This window comes from Lynx rufus, unplaced genomic scaffold, assembly GCF_022079265.1.
Source record: "Lynx rufus isolate CCGP_SWC_20201006 ecotype Redwood Valley unplaced genomic scaffold, mLynRuf1.p SCAF_24, whole genome shotgun sequence".
In the NCBI taxonomy this organism is placed as follows: domain Eukaryota; kingdom Metazoa; phylum Chordata; class Mammalia; order Carnivora; family Felidae; genus Lynx; species Lynx rufus.
The window spans coordinates 21236599-21255019 of record NW_025814839.1 but is presented as its reverse complement, the minus strand read 5'-3'; the positions used below and the strand labels follow the sequence as shown (position 1 = coordinate 21255019).

Below are 18421 nucleotides of genomic sequence, written 5' to 3'. Positions count from 1 at the left end.
ATCTCAGCCAAGGTGGATCTCCCTACAGGTCCTGAATGTTCCCCCTCCCCAAACATCTACTCAGGATGCTACGTCCAAGGTCAACTTAGAAAAATTTCAGAATTTCACTGGCGGTAGCTTTCATTTAGTTTTCCTCCATCTGTCTTGTTTTCAGTCAATTTTTATTTTGTTTTGCTCTTGTGCAGAGAGGAAAGATGCTGTGTTTTGGATATATTGGTTTTTATGCATTTTGCTGCCTATAGCTCCCTTGGAACACTTTTTGGCTAACATGTCATAAGTGAAACCACTGAATTTTGGAAGGAGCATTATGGAATGTTCTTCCAGGAGGTCAGAGGAGGAAAATTGCTCCTAGATTATAGTCTTGGACCAGACTTTTAATATGCTTTTTTTTTAAGCATCTTAGGAAATTTTCTGTGATGCTGACGACCCACGGAATTGAAACTCATCTACTAAATTACACCAGGCCCATAATACCTTTTGTTTCCTGAGTGTGGCAATTACTTTCCTGACAGTTTGTTCTGAAAATAGACTGATTTTCAGCGAATGGAAGGTCCATGAGGGGTGGTGTGGAGGTGGACTAGGAGGGGAATCGGAGGCCCAAAGGAACCAGGTGTGACCCGCATTTTTCTGAGGGCACAAATCTCCCCCCAGCGTTGTTTCAGACCCTGCAGACCTTGATGACAAAGGAAAATCCCATTAAGTGGCTGTGCTGTGGCCGATGCCACATTCAGGAAATCTCCCCCCATGAATTTGTTTCTCCTGTGTGGGTCTGCCCTTCCCCCTCCATCCCGCACCCCTTCCACCTCTGCGGGATCCCTCGTTTGTTTGCTCACTCAGCCATCGTATTCATTGAGCTCCTGCTGTATGCATAGACCGGTACCAGGTGTAGCAGAGGGAAATAAGGGATGAAGTGCAGGCTTCCCCCCACACTCGAGGTCAGGCATGCGAGGTTAACAGCCATGTCATTTATTCAGCTGATATCTGTGAACGTGAGGCAGAGTCTTGGGCAAGAACAGCGAGGAAGGGACAGAGTGCTGGGGAGGCTGCTGCAGCCAACCTCAGTGACACAGCACGTGAAGTTCCTAGTGTCCCTCTGAAGTTCCTGGGGTCCCTCTGGAGCCACCCTGGGCGTGTGAAGGGATGATGTCATTGAGGTTGCCATGTGGCTGTACTGACCTTGATTCCAATCTGGCTCTGCCCGCATGTGACTTATAACCTTGGGGAAATGCCTTCGTGTTTTTTTTTTTTTTAATTTTTTAAGTTTACTTATTTATTTATTTTGAGAGAGATGGAGACAGCGTGAGTGGGGGAGAGAGAGAATGCCAGGCACTCTCCGTGCCGTCAGCGCAGAGCCCGACGCGGGACTTGAACTCACAAAACTGCGAGATCACGCCCTGAGCTGAAACCAAGAGTCGGACACTCACCCGGCTGAGCCATCTGGCGCCCCATCATTTTTAAAAATTTATTCATTTATTTTGAGAGAGAGAGAGACCGTGCGCGTGAGCAAGTGGGGGCGGGCAGAGAGAGAGGGAGAGAGAATCCCGAGCAGACTCTGAGCTGTCAGCACAGAGCCCAACGTGGGGCTCGAACCCACAAACCGCGAGATCATGACCTGAGCCGAAATCGGATGCTTAACCGACCGAGCCACCCAGGCGTCCCTGCCTTCATGTTTTAAAAATTGTGGTAAAATTTACATAACGTGAAATGTGTCATTTTAACTATTTTGAAATGTGCAGTTCGGGGGTATCAGGTACATTCACAGTGTTGTGCACCCAGCACTACGGTCCATCTCCAGTGACACCTCATCTCGCAAGACTGGAACTCTGTCCCCAGTAAACACTAACTCCCCACTCCCCCTCCCCAGCCCGTGGCACCAGCGTTCTACTTTCTGTCTCCATGAGTTTGATTAGCTAGGCACCTCGTGTGAATGGGATCATCTGTCTTTGTTTGACTGGCTTATTTCAGTTAGCATCCTGCCCTCAGGGTTCATCCATGTTGCAGCAGGTGACAGAATCTCCTTCCCATTTAAAGCTGATTAACACCCCATTGGGTGTATATCCCACATTGTGTGAATCCATTCGCCTGTGGATGGACACTGGGTTACTTTCACATTTTGGCTGTTGTGCATAACTCTGCCATGAACGCGGGTGTATCTGTTCAAGTCCCTGTTTTCACTCTTCTTGGGTATATACTCAGAAGGGGAATTGTTGGATCCCACTATAATTCTAGGTGTAATTAAAAAAAGTTTTTAATGTGTATTATTTATTTTTGAGAGAGAGAGCACGAGAAGGGGAGGGATAGAGAGAGAGAGAGAGAGGGACACACAGAATCTGAAGCAGGCTCCAGGCTCTGAGCTGTCAGCACAGAACCCAACGCGGGGATCGAACTCACGAGCCACGAGATCATGACCTGAGCCGAAGTCAGACGCTTAACCAGCTGAGCCCCCCCAGGTGCCCCTCGAGGTTTAGTTTTTAGAGGAACTGCCATACTATCTTCCGTAGCAGACACATCCTTCATTTATTCTTGTGTCTTTGGTTTTTTTCCTCTGTACGCGGGAACAGTAGTATGAGGACCCACCTCGGGTTGCTAGGGAGATGCCAGGAGATGGTATCCATGGTGTCCCAGCATGGGAGTGGATGGCATACAGTAGGCACTCAATACATGCTCATCTTTTTTCCTTGCCCGGGTGAGGTGGGGCTCAGGTGGTCAGACTCAAAGACACGTGGAGCCGTCCTCTTTCCCAATGCACCAGCCATCCAGCCAACCTGACTCCCGCTTTGGGAGCCTGCCTCATTCTGTCCGTCTAACTTTTCTCCCCAGGCTGTGGACGAGCTCCTACAGACCCTGGATCTGGAGAAGAAGGCGGTGGTTGTTGGGCACAGCCAGGTGAGTAGAGCTTCCTTTTTATGTCACTCTGCTCATCCCATCAGGGACCCAGGTGAACCCCGATTCTGGTCCTACTGCATCATCCACTACGTGTGTGGGCCTCCTTTTCACCCAACTGAAGACAGGGCTAGCGACTTTCTGCCCTGCCCATCTTACAAGGCCAGGAAGATAAAGTGGTATTATGTGGGAGGCAACAACATTGGGGAATACCATTTGTTAGAGGTTACACTCCCAGGGACCTCAGCAGTCTGGAAGAGTTCACGTCCTGGACCTCAGCAGGGATTTCCGAGCCTTAGAAAGAGCTGCTGTAAAAGCCGAGAAGAAGCACTCACCTTCACCCGGAGCCTGGTTAACTTTTACTTGGCAACCGACAGTACCCCGGTGAATAGTCCCGGCTGATTAGCAGCAGTAAGTGAAAAGTTAGGGCTCCGCGAGAAGGCACATGACATTAACGTTGAGGGAAATAACTTTCTTCAAACTGGTGTCGAGCCCAAGGCTTTTCCAATAACGCTTCAACATTTAGAGAAGAGGTTCACAGAGTCCGGATGTGCCTGTATAGCCTCCAAGTTTTCAAGCAGGAAAATATTGTAGTTAGGGCTTCCCAAGGGGAGTCCCATCCTTTTGCGTTTGTGGAAGATCCCTTACCATCTCCTGGAGCTAGTGTCCCATGGGCTCTGCTTTGGGAAGTAAACTCAAGGACCATGCGGCAGGCAGGGAGAATGGCAAAGTATAGAAACAGAAACTGGGGAGAAAACTGACCGAAGGGAAAATTGCCCTCCCACCCTCATCCCCTGATTGACTAACATCAACCAATAAACCTTTGTCGATCTCCTGCCACCTCCAGGCGCGAGGTGCTGGGGAAGGGCCCCGGTTCTCCAGAAACCCACCATGGTGGCATCATTGGCCATTAGTCATTCTGGGGCCCCTGAGTAGCGTGTCCCATTGCACCTGCCTTGGCGAGCTCACGGGTTTTCATATAGTCATTGCCCCATAGACACGCAAGCCTCTTAGTCTACTGGCGTCTCAACCTGATTTATTCCACCCGGAGTTGGCAGCGACTGGGACTTCGCAGACCTTTCCAGTAGAAGGAAGGAACCTGTCAGTTCCTGGGCTTCCTCTTCACACATTGTTCCTCCTTTCCCTCAAAAGCTCCTGGGAGATAACTAGTAAAGCCCTTCTTTCCAGGGGGGGAAGGTGCACCTCTGGGAAGTAAGCCCCCTTTCAAGGCCTTACGCTTATCTAGAAGACCAGTTACAGCTCCCGTGAAAGCCTGTATGGCCCTGGATCCCACCCTCTTCTCCATACGCTGTGCGTTCTGCTGCCGATCGGTGGAAGTCGAACAAACACTCTTTACACACACGTCGGTATGGTCCAGATTCAGAGGCCTTGTCCTTCAGCTCCAAGAACTTTATCCACGTAGACCAGCCGTTCTCAAAATACAGTCTCTAGACCAGCAGGATCCCCTGAGAGCTTTCTAGAAGCATAAACATTCAGCTACCCCCAGCGCAGACCTAGTGTGTCTGAAACTCTGGGGGTAGGACCCAGAAGTCTGGGTTGCAGCAAACCCTCCCTGGGACTCCCGCACATGTTCAAGTTTGACAACCACTGGTCTAGATAACGACTCTGTTATTTCATGAATACAAAAATCAGTCTCTATAAGCCCAGCCGCTATTGTAGAGCAAGGAAGAAAACAGAGGCAAGAGAAGTCTTTGTACATACTTTCACAGAGTGAGGGCAAGAAATTTAGAAGCCGGAACATCCCAATTACAAACAAAACCAACACTGTTGTTCTCAAGTAATGCTTGGTGTTCGTTAAAACAGCAGTCGAGAGCAAATTAAAGTCAGCGTATCCTTTGGAAGCTAGGCTATCCTGCAATCTTTCAGGGCAGAGGAGGCACGGCAGGACTGGGCACTTCTTTTTTCTTTTCAAATATGTATTTATTTTGAGAGAGAAGAGAGAGCACCGGTGGGGAATGGGCTGACAGAGAATCCCAAGCACAGAGCCTGATGCTGGGCTTAAACTCCCGAACCATGAGATCATGACCTGAGCTGAAACCGAGAGTCGGACACTTAACTGCCTGGGCCACCCACCTGCCCCTCTGCTCCCCCGCTTTCTAATTATGAATCTCTAGGGACTGATTTAGCCTCTCTGAGCTTCTGTTCCCTCATCTGTAAAATGGAGCCACGGCTCCCCACCCCCCAGGTTGGCTGTGGGAAAGCAGTCAGTTGTCATCTACGTGTTGAATGCGTTTGTCACTGGGACAAGACGCTTATCAAATAGGATAAGATTTGAATGTTTCAAGAAGGAAACCCCTCTAATCCGGAAAATTACTAGGACAAGAGCTGATTCCTCAGCAGTCCCAGATATGGGAGCTTCTGCCATATCAGAATCTTGAACCTTGGTCTTCAGCGTTTTTAGAGGAAAAACAGTTTGCATCGCGGTGGCCCCCGTAGATTTCCTTAAATGTGAGGATGTTGAGATGTTACACTCTGCTTGCGTCTGATAAGCCGCTGGACCCACGAAAGGCGAATAATTTAGATTTTTCTCTGTGATTCTCAGCCCCTGGTGCCTTATCGAGGCCTGTGCTGAGGGCCATGACATTTATGAAAAAGGTGGAATCCCACATGCAGTTGGCCTTCTGGTTGGCAATATGCTCTTTAAAGGGAAAAAAAAATCAAGATAAGATTCTGCAGAGCCGATGACTTATTCCCATTGTGTGTATGGTCGCTTCCAATTATCTTTTTAATGAAAGCTTCATACTTAATCAATAGTGGTTTTGGAAGCACTCGCCGCCTTTTGTAATATACGAACTAGGGCTGTCATCATTTTGATCATTGATTTTTTTTATAGCAGCTTTTGGGACTCACTAGCTTGTGAAATTAATACAGTCATTATTGAGACAATCTGATAGGTAATGAGTCAGTCGTGTCTTTATTTCAGTGAGGCTAATTGTCTCGGTGGCTCTGGCTGATAGGAAGTGTCCTGTAAAGCCAGGGAAGGTTGCAAAACAGAGTTGGCACCGACTGGGCGTGCAGATTCTCATCCTCGCCTTGAGGAAGGGCTCTCTGTGGGACGGGCGGGGTGGCTGCCATTACAGCAAATAGGTTTAAGGGAATGGACAATCGATTGAGACCCTTTGTGCACCTGGAATCAAATTGCAATTCAACCCCAAACTTCAGGCGTTTGTACGATAGCCAGTGAAGAAACGAAGCCTCGTGTTGACGTTGAGAATGGGTGCTGGAGGTGAACTTGGCTTTGTTGATCGCCTGCTGGGTGAACTTGAGTCAGTTACATAATCTCCCTGGGCCAATAGATTCCTCATAAGGTTGTTTTTATTATAATGGGACAGAGGAGAAAGAGCTTTGAAAAATCTAGATGCCATGCAAATGTTAATTGTATTCAGTGATAAGTCTGGTCTGGAGTCAGACGGAGGGAAACATTTCTGCTGTTTCCGCTTGCTAGGGGAGGGTCATGGGGGAAATGCCATTGTCAGCCTTAGTCTTTCCTTCCATAAAATGGGGGGATCGCAATAACTACCCTACAGGATGATGTACATTCAGTACTTTACCTGCACGTATCAGGTAAAGTGGTTGGTTCCGATCTGCAACACTGATTGATAACATCCCCAATTACTTGATAATATCACTAAGATGCAGCCATCCAGTGCCCCTAGAAAATTGCACATCTTTGGGGTGAGAGGCCACGTTTGGCAGAGAAACACGGCAGGCTGGTCATAGACATTAGCGTGACAAGGGCATCTGAAAAGCGTCCCCTGCCCCCGTCACCGACTCAAGTTCCAAGCTGCTAGGGCATCTTTCCTTTGACTCCGGGGAGGTAAGACTGACAGTAACCACCCTACCAGGTGGGCAGAGCAGGCCTGGCCCCAAAGCGTCAGGTTCTCAGAAAATCCTTCTGTGTGCCCCGCAATATATTGAAGGCGGCCCTGTGGGGTGTCAAGGAGACATTGATCACTTTGCTGCAGAAGGCCTCCATCCATTATGGATGAGCAGAGGCCTGGAAATCGTGGACCGCAAGCTGTTTTCCGTTAGGATGCCTGACCACCTTCTGTGGGTGGCACCAGCCTGACCCCCTCCTCCCCTGGCCGAGGAGGGCCACCCTCACTTCCTCCACATTCTCCGCCCCTCCTTATCAGGCGGGACCGAAAATTTCCAGGGCACTGCTTCTCTCAGGGGGCCAGCGACACTTATCGGAAAGAACGTACAATCGCAGGCCTGCCACTAAATCCACGGATTCAGCCTTTCCTGGGGTGAAGCCTGGGAATCTGCATCTTCCACTGTCTGCAAAGCAATTCTGGTGCAGAGACGTTTAGGCAGGTCCCTCCTGACAGTGGTTTTGAAATGAAGGTGTGCATGGTTCCCCTGAGGGTCACATTACAGTGTTGCTCTGATTCAGCAGGTGGGGTCCCAGATTCAGCATTTCTAACAAGCTCCCCGGTGGTGACAATGCCACTCCTGGGGACCGTGCTCTGAGCACCCAAGGGCTAGAAGAAGGAAAAGAGGACTCGTGAGGAGATAAGATGTTTTGACAATTTATGTTTTTGTTTTATTTTTGAGAGAGACAGAGCATGAACGGGGGAGGGGCAGAGAGAGAGGGAGACGCAGAATCTGAAGCAGGCTCCAGGCTCCGAGCTGTCAGTGCAGGCCCGACGTGGGGCTCGAACTCACAGAGTGCGAGATCATGACCTGAGCCGAAAGGACGCCCGACCAACTGAGCCACCCGGGGACCCCTGTTTTGACAATTTGGACTCTCAGTCACAGGCAGCTGCTAACAAATATCTCGGTGGGGGAGGGGCGCAAGAAAACTGGGTTGAGTGGCAACCCCCTCTCTCTTCAGACCATCTGATTCAGCCGCACAGGAGTCACCGGTCACCTTTTGTCCCTCCAGGTTTTCCTCAAGGCAGGCGTGGTCTCCAGGCTTGAGAAGCAGCGGGAGAAGCTGGCGTCTCACAGCATCATCTTATTCCAGGCGGCTTGTAAGGGCTTTCTGTCCCGGCAGGAATTCAAGAAGCTGAAGGTACGGCACCCAGTGAGCCTCGTCACCCCTGCAGAGGTGTGAGATCCCAGAAAAGCAGCATCCGAGCTGATCTGGGCGCGGTAACCTCGCGCTTCGCGCACTCACGCTTGGGCGTGAAACCCTGTGGGATATTTCAGCATGCAGTTCCAGATCCAGTGGGTCTGGGGTGAGCATGGGGCGGGGGAGGGGTGGTGGCCTGCAGGTCTCCCACGATGGTGCCAGTGCTGTCGGTCCATAGGCTCACCCCGAATGGGAGGACTTTAAAGTGACGTTTTGCAAGATGTGATGATTGTTTCTAGGACGTTGACATCAAATGACCAATGATGTCAGACTTGATCTAGGTATCATGGGGGTGTCCAAGCCCTCCCGGGTCCATTATGGTTTCAACCTGTCCCATCTCTGGAGAACTTGGCTCTCATGGGCCAACAGACAGGACATGACAGGACCTGGCCATTGAGGCTTTCGGGACTGAAGGGGCAGCTCAGAGTCCGCAGTCCTGAGCCACCCTGGAGACTGCATTTCCTTCCTCCCTGTAGCTTGTGCAGTAGAGAAATGTGTGCATGGTTCCCCTGAGCATCACATTATAGAGCACAGCTCTGGAGACGAACAGTGGAGACCCACCCCTTAGGAGCTGGGTCAAGGTGAAATGAGGTCATGCGTGCCGAGTCTAGTCCGTGCCCCAGACTGGCACATTGTTCAACAAATGCCAGCTCCCGTTACCTCCAGGTCCTCATTATTAAGTACTACCACTAGCATGGGGTCTCATTACATGTGCCCCCAGTTGATGCGAATTCGTAAATTCAAGTACACGCGCTTGGCAAAAGCAGAAAAAGGCGAGAACGTTAATAATTAAAATATTGTGGGCAACCCCACTGGCCCACTGCCTTCCAGTAGCTTATGCCTCAGAATGATTTAGAAGACAGGTTCATTAACGCCCTGGATTCTGTCTGCATCCAGACTTGCGGGGTTTCAAATCCCAACCCCACCACCGGGAAGCTGTGTGATATTGAGCAGGTGACCGGGGCTGGGGGGAGGGGGCGTCTCTGTGGCTCAGTTTCCCCATCTGTACCGGTGGTTCTCAAAGTATGGTCCCCAGACCAACAGCCTCCACGCCAACTGGGCACTTGTTAGCCGTGCAAATTCTCCGGCCCCACCCCGGCTTCCTGAATCAGACCGTCTGGGGGGTGGGGCCCAGCACTGGTGCTTTATTAAGCTCTCACTCAGGCTTGAGCAGCATGGGGTTCGTATTTAAATAACACTTAAAGTGATGCCTGTCCCCTAAATATCAACCGGCAACATAATCATGGCCTTTGGATCTTGCGGGCAATTTCAGGGATTTTCAAGGATCGTTTATTTATTTATTTTTTGTCTTTCGCGGTGATTTTGCGTCTGATGCCCTTACGAGAGGTGACCCTATTCCCTCCTCCTCCGCTTCTCCTTCTTCTTAGGTCACGCAAGATTACGTTGTGGTATAACGTCTGAGGCCCAGAGCCCGATTCCATGAAAAGCTCTCAAAAAATATTTTTAATTAAAAAAAAAAGTGTGCATTTACTTGTTTTTTGAGTACAGTTGACACAATGTGACAGTTTCAGGGGCACAGCCTAGTGATTGGACAAGTCTACACGTGACGCTGTGCTCACATGGGCAGCTACTGGCTGTCACCAGACAATACTATTACAATACCATTGCAAAGAAGCTTTTATTTTTTATCTTTTATATTAAATATAATTTACTGTCGAATTGGTTTCCATACAACACCCAGTGCTCGTCCCAACAGGTGCCCTCCTCCCTGCCCATCGCCCACTTTCCCCTCCCCCCCACCCCCCAGCAAAGAAGCTTTTTAAATGTGTGAGTTACCCAACCTCTTCCGTTAAGATACGGAACTCGCTTTTGCCAACCCCTTTCCCACCCCCTTTGCTCTCTTTCCTTCGCCTTTACCGGGTTGGGAAGGACCCCTCAAGTTTCTGGTTTCCCTTCCCCGCAGATTCGCCGCCTGGCTGCGCGGTGCATCCAGAAGAACGTGGCTGTGTTCCTGGCGGTCAAGGACTGGTCCTGGTGGCGGCTCCTCGGTTCCCTCCGGCCCCTGCTGAGTGCCACCATTGGGGATGAGCAGCTCCACGCCAAGGAGGTCGGTCCATGTGGCAGGCAAGACGCGGGGTGGCCCCATCCTCACACCCCCATAGTAACGCTTGCTTCCAGACTCAGTGCCTCCACTCTGCGGATTCGTGATCCAGAAACGCTCTGCTCAGCAGCCTTGCTGCCGTCTTCCAGATACCACTCTGCTGTCATTCACACAGACACAGACCACCCTCCATCCCACGTCCAGCTCTACACCGGGCTTGTGGGTGCTGGTCAGATACCCCATCACCACCCAGGGGCACAGGAGCACTGACCGTGATGCTGGTCGTCCCAGGGAGACGTGGTGGTGGCATCTTTGAGCCTTTCAACTTCTTACCTCTCCGAGAGGTGCTGACTGTCCCTTCCACCCCGGTGGCGCCCGCCTTCTGCAGGGAAACCGTTTTGATCGGTTTCTGGTTTATCCTGGCTGTTGTCTATTCTTGCAAAATTAGCCACTTCACACACATGCGCACAATGGCTTTGCACAGAGGTCTTCCTGATTCTCTTTCCGTGACAGCCTCCTACTCTTTTTTTTTTTTTGTGCGCATTCCATAGTTCATCCCAGGGGTCTGCTGTGGGGGGGGGGGGGCATTTAGGCTGCGCCTAACGACAGTACCGAAAGCGTAACGCAGAGCCACTGGCAGAGTGGTGGTCTTGGGGAGGAGGAAGAGCCAAGCTCCCCATGCCGCTCAGGCATACACAGTCTTGGGTCGAGTAATGGACTCATTCTGAGGATCTGCGTTCCACCCCTTGACTGGGATGCTCATGCAAGCCCGGTGGCCCCAGACTTGCACGAGCAGAGACGCTGATATTCTGAAATGGGGAAAGAAAAAGTCCCTTGTGGGAACTTAGCATCTGGGCATCGTCACAGAGAGGCTGGCAGAATCCCTCGCTCTGTTCTCCCGGGACTCTTAACACATGCGGAAGCCCTGCCTCTGATCCAGGATGGCTTCTGTTAAGGTGTTTGCTTTTATAGGAGGAACTCACAATGCTGAGACAGAAGCTAGAAAAATCGGAGAAGTCACGGAATGAACTCCGGCAGAATGCAGACCTGCTAGAGAGCAAGGTACCCTGTCCCTTCTGTGTGGGGTCCCCTGTGTGGGATGACGTGTGTTGATGGGGCAGATTATGATGTGCCTGACACTGTGCTAAGTGCTTTACAAAATAGCCTCAAATAAAGGGTTTACAAATAACCCCTCAAAATAACCCTGTGGGGGCATACTGTCCTTGTCCCCATTTTACAGAGGAGGAGACTGAGGCTCTGGGATATTAAGTATCTCCCCAAGACCACACAACTAGCATGCATAGTACTGAGATTCAAACCCGTATCATCTGACTCCAAAGGGAAGAATTTCTGGCATAAGTCACAAAAGCACAAATTGCGAGGAAAAAAAATGACACATTAAACTATATTAAAGTAATCAACTTCTGTTTATCCAAGCATAGAGGGAAGACACACTACATACTGGGCAGGGAAATTTACAACATGTGTAACCGGCAAAGGGTATTTGGACATACAAAGAGCTTTCTTAAATCAACTGGAAAAAGAGAAACACTCCAGTAGGAAAAAAAAAAAAAAAATGGGCAAAAAGAGGTATTGGCAACTCCCAAGGGGAAAACTCTTGTTTCAAGAGTTCAAATGTTCTGGGCACCTGGGTGGCTCAGTCTGTTGAGCATCTGACTTCAGCTCAGGTCATGATTTCACAGTTTGTGGATTCAACCCCTGCATCGGCTCTGTGTAGACAGCTCAGAGCCTGGAGCCTGCTTCGGATTCTGTGTCTCCCTCTCTCTCTGCCCACACTCTCCCTCTCTCTATCAAAAATAAGTAAACATTAAAAAAAAAGAGTTCAAATGTTCAGGAATCCAAATGGGCAATAGACTCATGAGCAGATGCTCAACCTAATTACCAATCAGGAAACGCAAATTAACACCACCCTAGGTACGATTTTGCACCTTGGATTGGCAAAATCGAAGTCTGATGTAGCCACGTATCGGCAAGGACGTGTAGCAGCAGGAAACCATATGCTGCCGTGGGAGTGTAATTTGATATTTGATCTCTTCACCCTTGAACAACTTAGGCTTGTCTCTGAAAGCTGACCCTGTCCATACTGTGTGCTCCAGCAATTCTGTGTGGAATATATTCTCACATATGTAAGAAAAGCCAAGAAGTATACAGGAACAGCATTGTCGTGTTGAAGAAAGCTGAACCCCCAAATGGGAGTCTATCAATAAGAGAATGAATGAACCCATGTTGTTGTATTAAAGATTGAGCTGCCAAATAAACACGAATAAAGAGGCAGGAAAACAATGGCCCAGGAGGCAGACCCAGTTTTCCACCTTTTTCTTTGTAAATAAAGTTTTATTGGCATACGGCCACGCCCACCCATTCGTGTGCAGTCTCCGGCAGCTTTCATGCTACGGTGGCAGAGCTGAGTAGCTGTGACAGAGGCTCTGTGATGTACAAAGCCCAAAAGTATCGAACTCTTTATGGAAAAAGTTTCCTGACCCCTCAACTAGAGATAGGTGACTCTACGTGGATTGCCCTCAAAAACATAACGCTGGAGAAAGATTATTTAAGTCACGAAAGAATACTTGAAACACGATATTGAACATATTAATTTTTTAAAAGTGCAGGCTGATACTGTATATTGCGTGGGGCATATACCGTATGATTGTGGTGTAAAGATATTTCCATGGGAATAATAACACCAGCTTTGGAGTAGTGGTCGCCTCTCGTGGGTGGAGAGGAACATGTGATTGGAGATTACATCGGTGGGGATGGGGGTGTGATCACCGTGCTGAGGTCTTATTGTCTTTAGTTGGGTGTTGAGTTCACAGACTGGGGATGAGGACGGGAGCCAGAGAGTCCCTGCCCCCAGGAGACTACTGCCAATTTCAGATTCCTAAGCAAATTCATGCAGTGTAATGTGAGATGTGGTCGGGGAGCTGTGGGTAGATCACGGAAGAGCTGTGCACGGTAACTTGCTGTTCCGCTTAGTTTTTCAGGGCCAGGACTCTAGTAAGTCACTCGCCTGGGGCATGAAATTTAAAGGGGAGCCAGAAACTCAGCAAGAGAAATCGTATTTCAATGCAGTGTCTTTTAAAATGTAAATGAATGCAAAAAAAAAAAATGCACGATGAGCCAAATACCAAAATTTCAAATAAAGGAAGGACTGGTGGGCCGGGATTAAGGTGAGGGGTAAGTGAGAGAGTATGCACAGTGGGATCCTGTCTTCATTTAAATTTTTGATGTTTTATTCATCGTGGATTTTTGGCATGAATTTTGACTTTCTTAAATATTGCATTAGAATGCTATTTAATCTCGGTTTCTGGGTTTCTTGGCACTCCCTGAAGTTCCACACCCTGGGTGAGGGCTTTGCCAGTCTCATCCTTAGTCTCAGCTGACTTTTGAAGCCCTGGGCACCTCACAGGGTCCTGCTGAAGCTCAACTGTGGTCCAGTTTTATTCGCCCATTCAGCAAATGAGTGTGAGCATCTCCCAGGCAGCAGGTATTCAGCTGGCCACCTCAGATGCAGCTAGGCAGAAGGCAAAGTCCCTGCCCTCATGAGGTCTCCAGGCCAATCGAGGGAGACAGACCACAGTTAATAAAAAAGCAAGCTACTTTTTGATGGCCAACTGCTGCAGATAATAAGCAGAGGGAGGTGACAGTGAGGGGGCTATTTTTGCCTGAGCGGTCTGAGAAAGCTTCCACGGATTGAGATGTCTGAGACTAGGTCTGAGCCATCTGGCACAGTCATCTATGCGCAGATCTGGGGAGTCGAGTCGAAATGGCAAGTGCAAAGGTCCTGAGGCGGCATGGGATAATATTTGTCAGTTTGGAGCAAAACTAGAGCTTTCCACACCTGCGAACCTGTGGTGCTATCGTGACGGATAATATTGCTTGGTTTGCTAGACGGACGGTGGGGGGCTATAATTGGGTTCATGATCAAGCCAACGGAACACATTCTGCTTCCTGTATTGACAGCCCAAGTTGAGCCTGGCTGGCTCCCGTGGGGACATGGAATGAAGTTTGGGGTAGGGGCTATCTCTTTTCCACCTCTTCTCATTCTCCTTGTCATCGTGTCCACTCTCTCCACCAAGGGTTCTCTGTCTCACTCCCACAGACAAGGAAGACTCAGAGGCTCCTGGAAGGGGACAGTCACGTCACATAGAGTTAGGAGAGTCAGGGTGGAAAAGGCTCCACCATGGGCCTCTGCCCTCTTATAGAAAATACCGTAGGGAGGAGAAGAAATGACACCCAAGTGTCACTCAAGGCTCTAGAGAGCACCCAGCCTGACCTCTCCCGCAGGAAGTAGCAATGACAGAGCAGCAGAAGGGAGCAATCAGAGAGCCGTGCGTGGGCTGGGAATATCGGTGACTCCCCTGCAGAAACTCCTTCCCGCTGAGCTGACATTTGATACAGTAATTCATCACACACTGTCGAGTAGGACGTGGGCGCTTGGGGTGCCTCCGCGGCCGGGGGGAGACGGGGAGACAGTGAGGAGGGGAACATCATTAGCATCTGGCTATACAGCTCACACCGCACTGGGAAAAGGAAAGGAAGGGGCCAGGCTGCTGAGACCTGGACCAAGCGTTCAAGCGTCCGCACCTGCTCCATATTCTACGTAGGCTCTTGGCGTCTCTGTGTCCTCCGTGGCTCCGAAAAGACGTCCGGGGCCTGCAAAAAAAATAAGACAAAATTTCAAAGCTAAGAAAGGCAGAACAATGGGAAATAAGAGGTTGAAGAATGTACCAAAGGGGGGAGGGTGAGAATTAGAAATAGAGATTTACCGTGAGCCTCAGACTCGCTCTCACTTCAGACTTTGCATCTGCTGTTGCCTCTGCCTGGAATATTTCCCTCCACCCTCCTCAGCTGGTTAATGCCTGGTCGTCCCTCGTCACCCAGTTCTGGTGGTACTTCTTCCAAGAAGCCTTTGTTAACCTTTTAGGGATGGGTTGGGCCCCTACAGTCGGCGATCCCGGGCCCTGAGCTTCCTGTTACTGCGTTGATGGAGGTGTTCTCACCCCCTCTGGCACGCCTGTGCCCTGGCTTGGTGAGGCCCCAAGGGCAGGGGGGATGTCTTGCCCATCACGTTGGCCGAGCCCCTGGTACAGAATAGACATCCAATGGACCAATGACGCCATGAAAGGTCAACTGAAATGTTGACACTGAGCTTCCTAGCAACCAAAGCAAAGAGGGAGGCAAGAGATTACATGGACTTGTCCCCAGCTTAAACACACACGCACACCTGTTGCTTGAGATAATACTCATTCTTCCAAGTATTGAGCTATCAGAGAAGTTTCTTCTATGAGTCCTCGTGAAAAGGGGCACCAAGTAACGTGGCAAAGGACAACCTCAGTAATATTCGTCCGGGAAGTAGAAGAGGCGACCTCTAGGAGGGCTTTGGCGGGCCTCGTCCTGAACTGCAAGACAAGGGCATGACATCAATTCCCTAAAACCTCAGTTAGGAGGCAAAGCAGAGTTTTATCCAGGAAGCATGTTCAGGTGACTGCGTGCTATGATTTCTTTCCCCTCCCCCTCCCCCCCCCTCCTCCTCTTCCTCCACTTCCTCCTTTTTAAACTTTATAGTAAGGTCCAACATACAAAAAAGTGCACAGGTTGTTAAGTATATACGTCTCCATGAATTTTCACAAACCGAACGCACCAAGGCATGGACACTCATATGGAGACACAGAACATCCCCAGATTCCCCCCAAGTCCCCCTCATGGCCCTTTCAGCCACGACCTTCCAAGGGTAACCATAAACTGACCTCTAGCACTATAGATTGGGTTCCCCCCCCTCCATTTTTTAACTTTACCAAAATGCAATCAAATGCCTTTCATATGACATTGTGACATTCCTCCGTGTTGGGGGCGGCTGTGACCCATCCGTTGTCATTGCTGTGTAGTATTCCATCATGGGTACAGAGCACTCTATTCATTCTACTCTACATGAGAATTTGGTTGTTTCCAGCTTTAACCTGTGATGAATAAGCCTGCTGTGAACATCCTTCCACATGTCTTTTGGTACAGGTATCATACATTTCCATTAGGAATGCACTGGGAATGGAATTGCTGGGTTCCAAGTTCTCTCTGTGTTGGGTTTTAGTGGATACAAACAGCTTGCTCCAGTGATCAAATCAGTTTACCCTCCTACAGCAGTCCACACCCTTACCAGCGCTTGATAATGTCCTTTCCATTTATTGGTTGTTTTGGGCGCCCTATGATCCCACACCGTGATTTTAATTTCTGCCTTTTCTCGTGTTTTTGGCCGTTATTCTCTTTGGCGAAGCAGTCTTTCAAGTCCCTGGGCCACTTACTACTGCTTTACTTATTGGTTTGTAGCAACTCTTTATATGCCGTGGATTTAAGTTCAGTTGTTGGATATATGTGGCACAGATCTCTTCCTCCAATCTGTGGCTTGCCCTTTTCGATGCAGTAATTGGAAGTATTTTCTGAAGCCCCGAGTCTCTTCAGACCTGCCCAGGGGCTAGGAAGAGGTCAAAGGGCTCCAGAATCCCCCAACCTGTATCAGTGGCCATAGATGCCCTTCTTTAGTTTCATTCTGTATTTGATTGATTTTTTTGGACTCCCATTATTTTCCACCTTTCTGCGTCTCTGGAATTGCACTGCGTTCCACAATCACGCGTCTTACACTAAAAAATGACTGCATTTTCTTTCCTTTTGTTCCATAATGGTGCAGCTTATAATCAGAGGCAGCTCAGATTTGGTGAAACGTAGTATCCTGGGGCCCAAGTAAGATTTTATTTGAAGAAAGGTCTTTAATTCTTTCCTCTCCACCAAAAAGCCACTTTGATTTTTTTTTTTTTCTGGTTGCTTTTATACTTCACAGAACATCAGGATCACCTGGGGGAGCTGTGTCCCCTGTAGCTTCCCCATCCCATCTCCCGAGGATTCGACCCAGGAGGGAATCTCAGGGAGGGGAACTCTTCCCTGCTTCTTTTAACAAGCCCCGAGGTGAACCTGAACTCAGCATCGTGCCATGTGAGACTCGTAGTTCTCGTGCTCGAAAGCGTGTCAAAATCCCCCGGAGGATGTGTTAGAATATAGCGGGCTGGTCCCCAGCCCTAGAGATTCTGAGTCAGGAGGCTTGGGGCAGCCCTGGAGAATCTGCATTCCCCACGAGCTGTGTCAGGTGATGCCGAACCCGCTGGTCTGGGGTCCACGCTTTGAGGAACAGATAGAAGGGACCCCCTTCTATGCAGTTCTCTTTTCTTAGAAGAGTTTCTGCTAACAGTTGGGAGGCAGACACTCCCACGGGCCATGCATCACGCAGACACTCCTGGCCCCGGTTCGTGGCCTCTGCACCCCGCCCGCTTGTCTCGGTTGGTGGGGAAACAACGGATAGAAATGTTGCTAAAACATGTTGTGCCTCATCAGTGAAAACTCCATTTGACTAGGCTTATTAAAAAGACAACATTATTGCAAAATGATTTAAGTGCTTCATTTGCGAAGGAGCAGAAGAGGAGATGAGACGCCTCCAGGAAGCTGGCTATAAATATTCCTCAAGCGTGCAAAATCTGCCTTGATGCAAAGTGGGGTTTTTTATTTTCACGAGAAGGCAGGGCTTGTCCTCTTATAGGGACTTCCTATATGGCTGCAGGAGCACACGGGGGGTAAAAATGACAAGGGGGTGTTTTCTTCCCTCCCTGGCATGTCATCTAGGTTTTTCCCAAGAATTTAGTCATTGCGGGCCCCGGGCACTCTGGATGTCTGGCCTCGTCGGCATGACAAGTTTTCACTTTTTGGTAAGGGACGGCCGAGAAGACAGAACCCACCAGCCTGGGGCGGGAACCGGAGATTCAGGTCAGGAAGTCCGTTTGCAAAGTGCTGGGGTGTTTGGCCCGGGAGGTTATGATGTGTGGCCGGCCGCTGATCTCTGGAGGGAAGGGAAGCGACTTTCCAAGGGCTGTGTGGCCTAGCGGTGACTGAGTCTGGAACACATACCGGGCCTCCTGACTGCTACCACGGTACCACGGCACCGTGCCTCTGGAGACTGGACGTGGTATGTCCATGATCCATCCCCAAGAGAGTAAGACAGACTGATTGCCTAACTAACTCAGGGTGTCAGGGTCTCTTGGGTTTCAACTGCTGGGGCATGCTGGGGAGAGTGCCCCTCCGGCAGAAAGCTGACTGCAGAGGTTCTATGGCCATCGTGTGGGCGTGCTCACAGATGACCACAGCTAAGGCCCCCCAGAGGAGTGCACAGCTGGGATGTTCTGCATGCCTCAGTTTCCCCGTATGAAAATCCAGGCCATAATGCCTTCTCTACCTACTTGGTAACGCAGATGAGGAATCTGGGGACTGTGCAAGGGATGGGTATGACAGCCCGACCCGGGATGTCTGGTCCAGGAGCAGAG

General features: G+C 49.7%; 1 protein-coding gene across 1 annotated transcript in view; it reads left to right on the top strand.

Annotated features, from left to right (window-relative positions):
- Positions 1 to 18421, top strand: part of MYO18B (myosin XVIIIB) — a 240288-nt gene that overhangs the window by 85760 nt on the left and 136107 nt on the right. Inside the window, exons 21-24 of the mRNA XM_047088398.1 lie at positions 2821 to 2886; positions 7793 to 7921; positions 9906 to 10049; positions 11016 to 11105. Coding sequence (XP_046944354.1) covers positions 2821 to 2886; positions 7793 to 7921; positions 9906 to 10049; positions 11016 to 11105 — 429 coding nt within the window. The remainder of the gene's footprint in view (positions 1 to 2820; positions 2887 to 7792; positions 7922 to 9905; positions 10050 to 11015; positions 11106 to 18421) is intronic.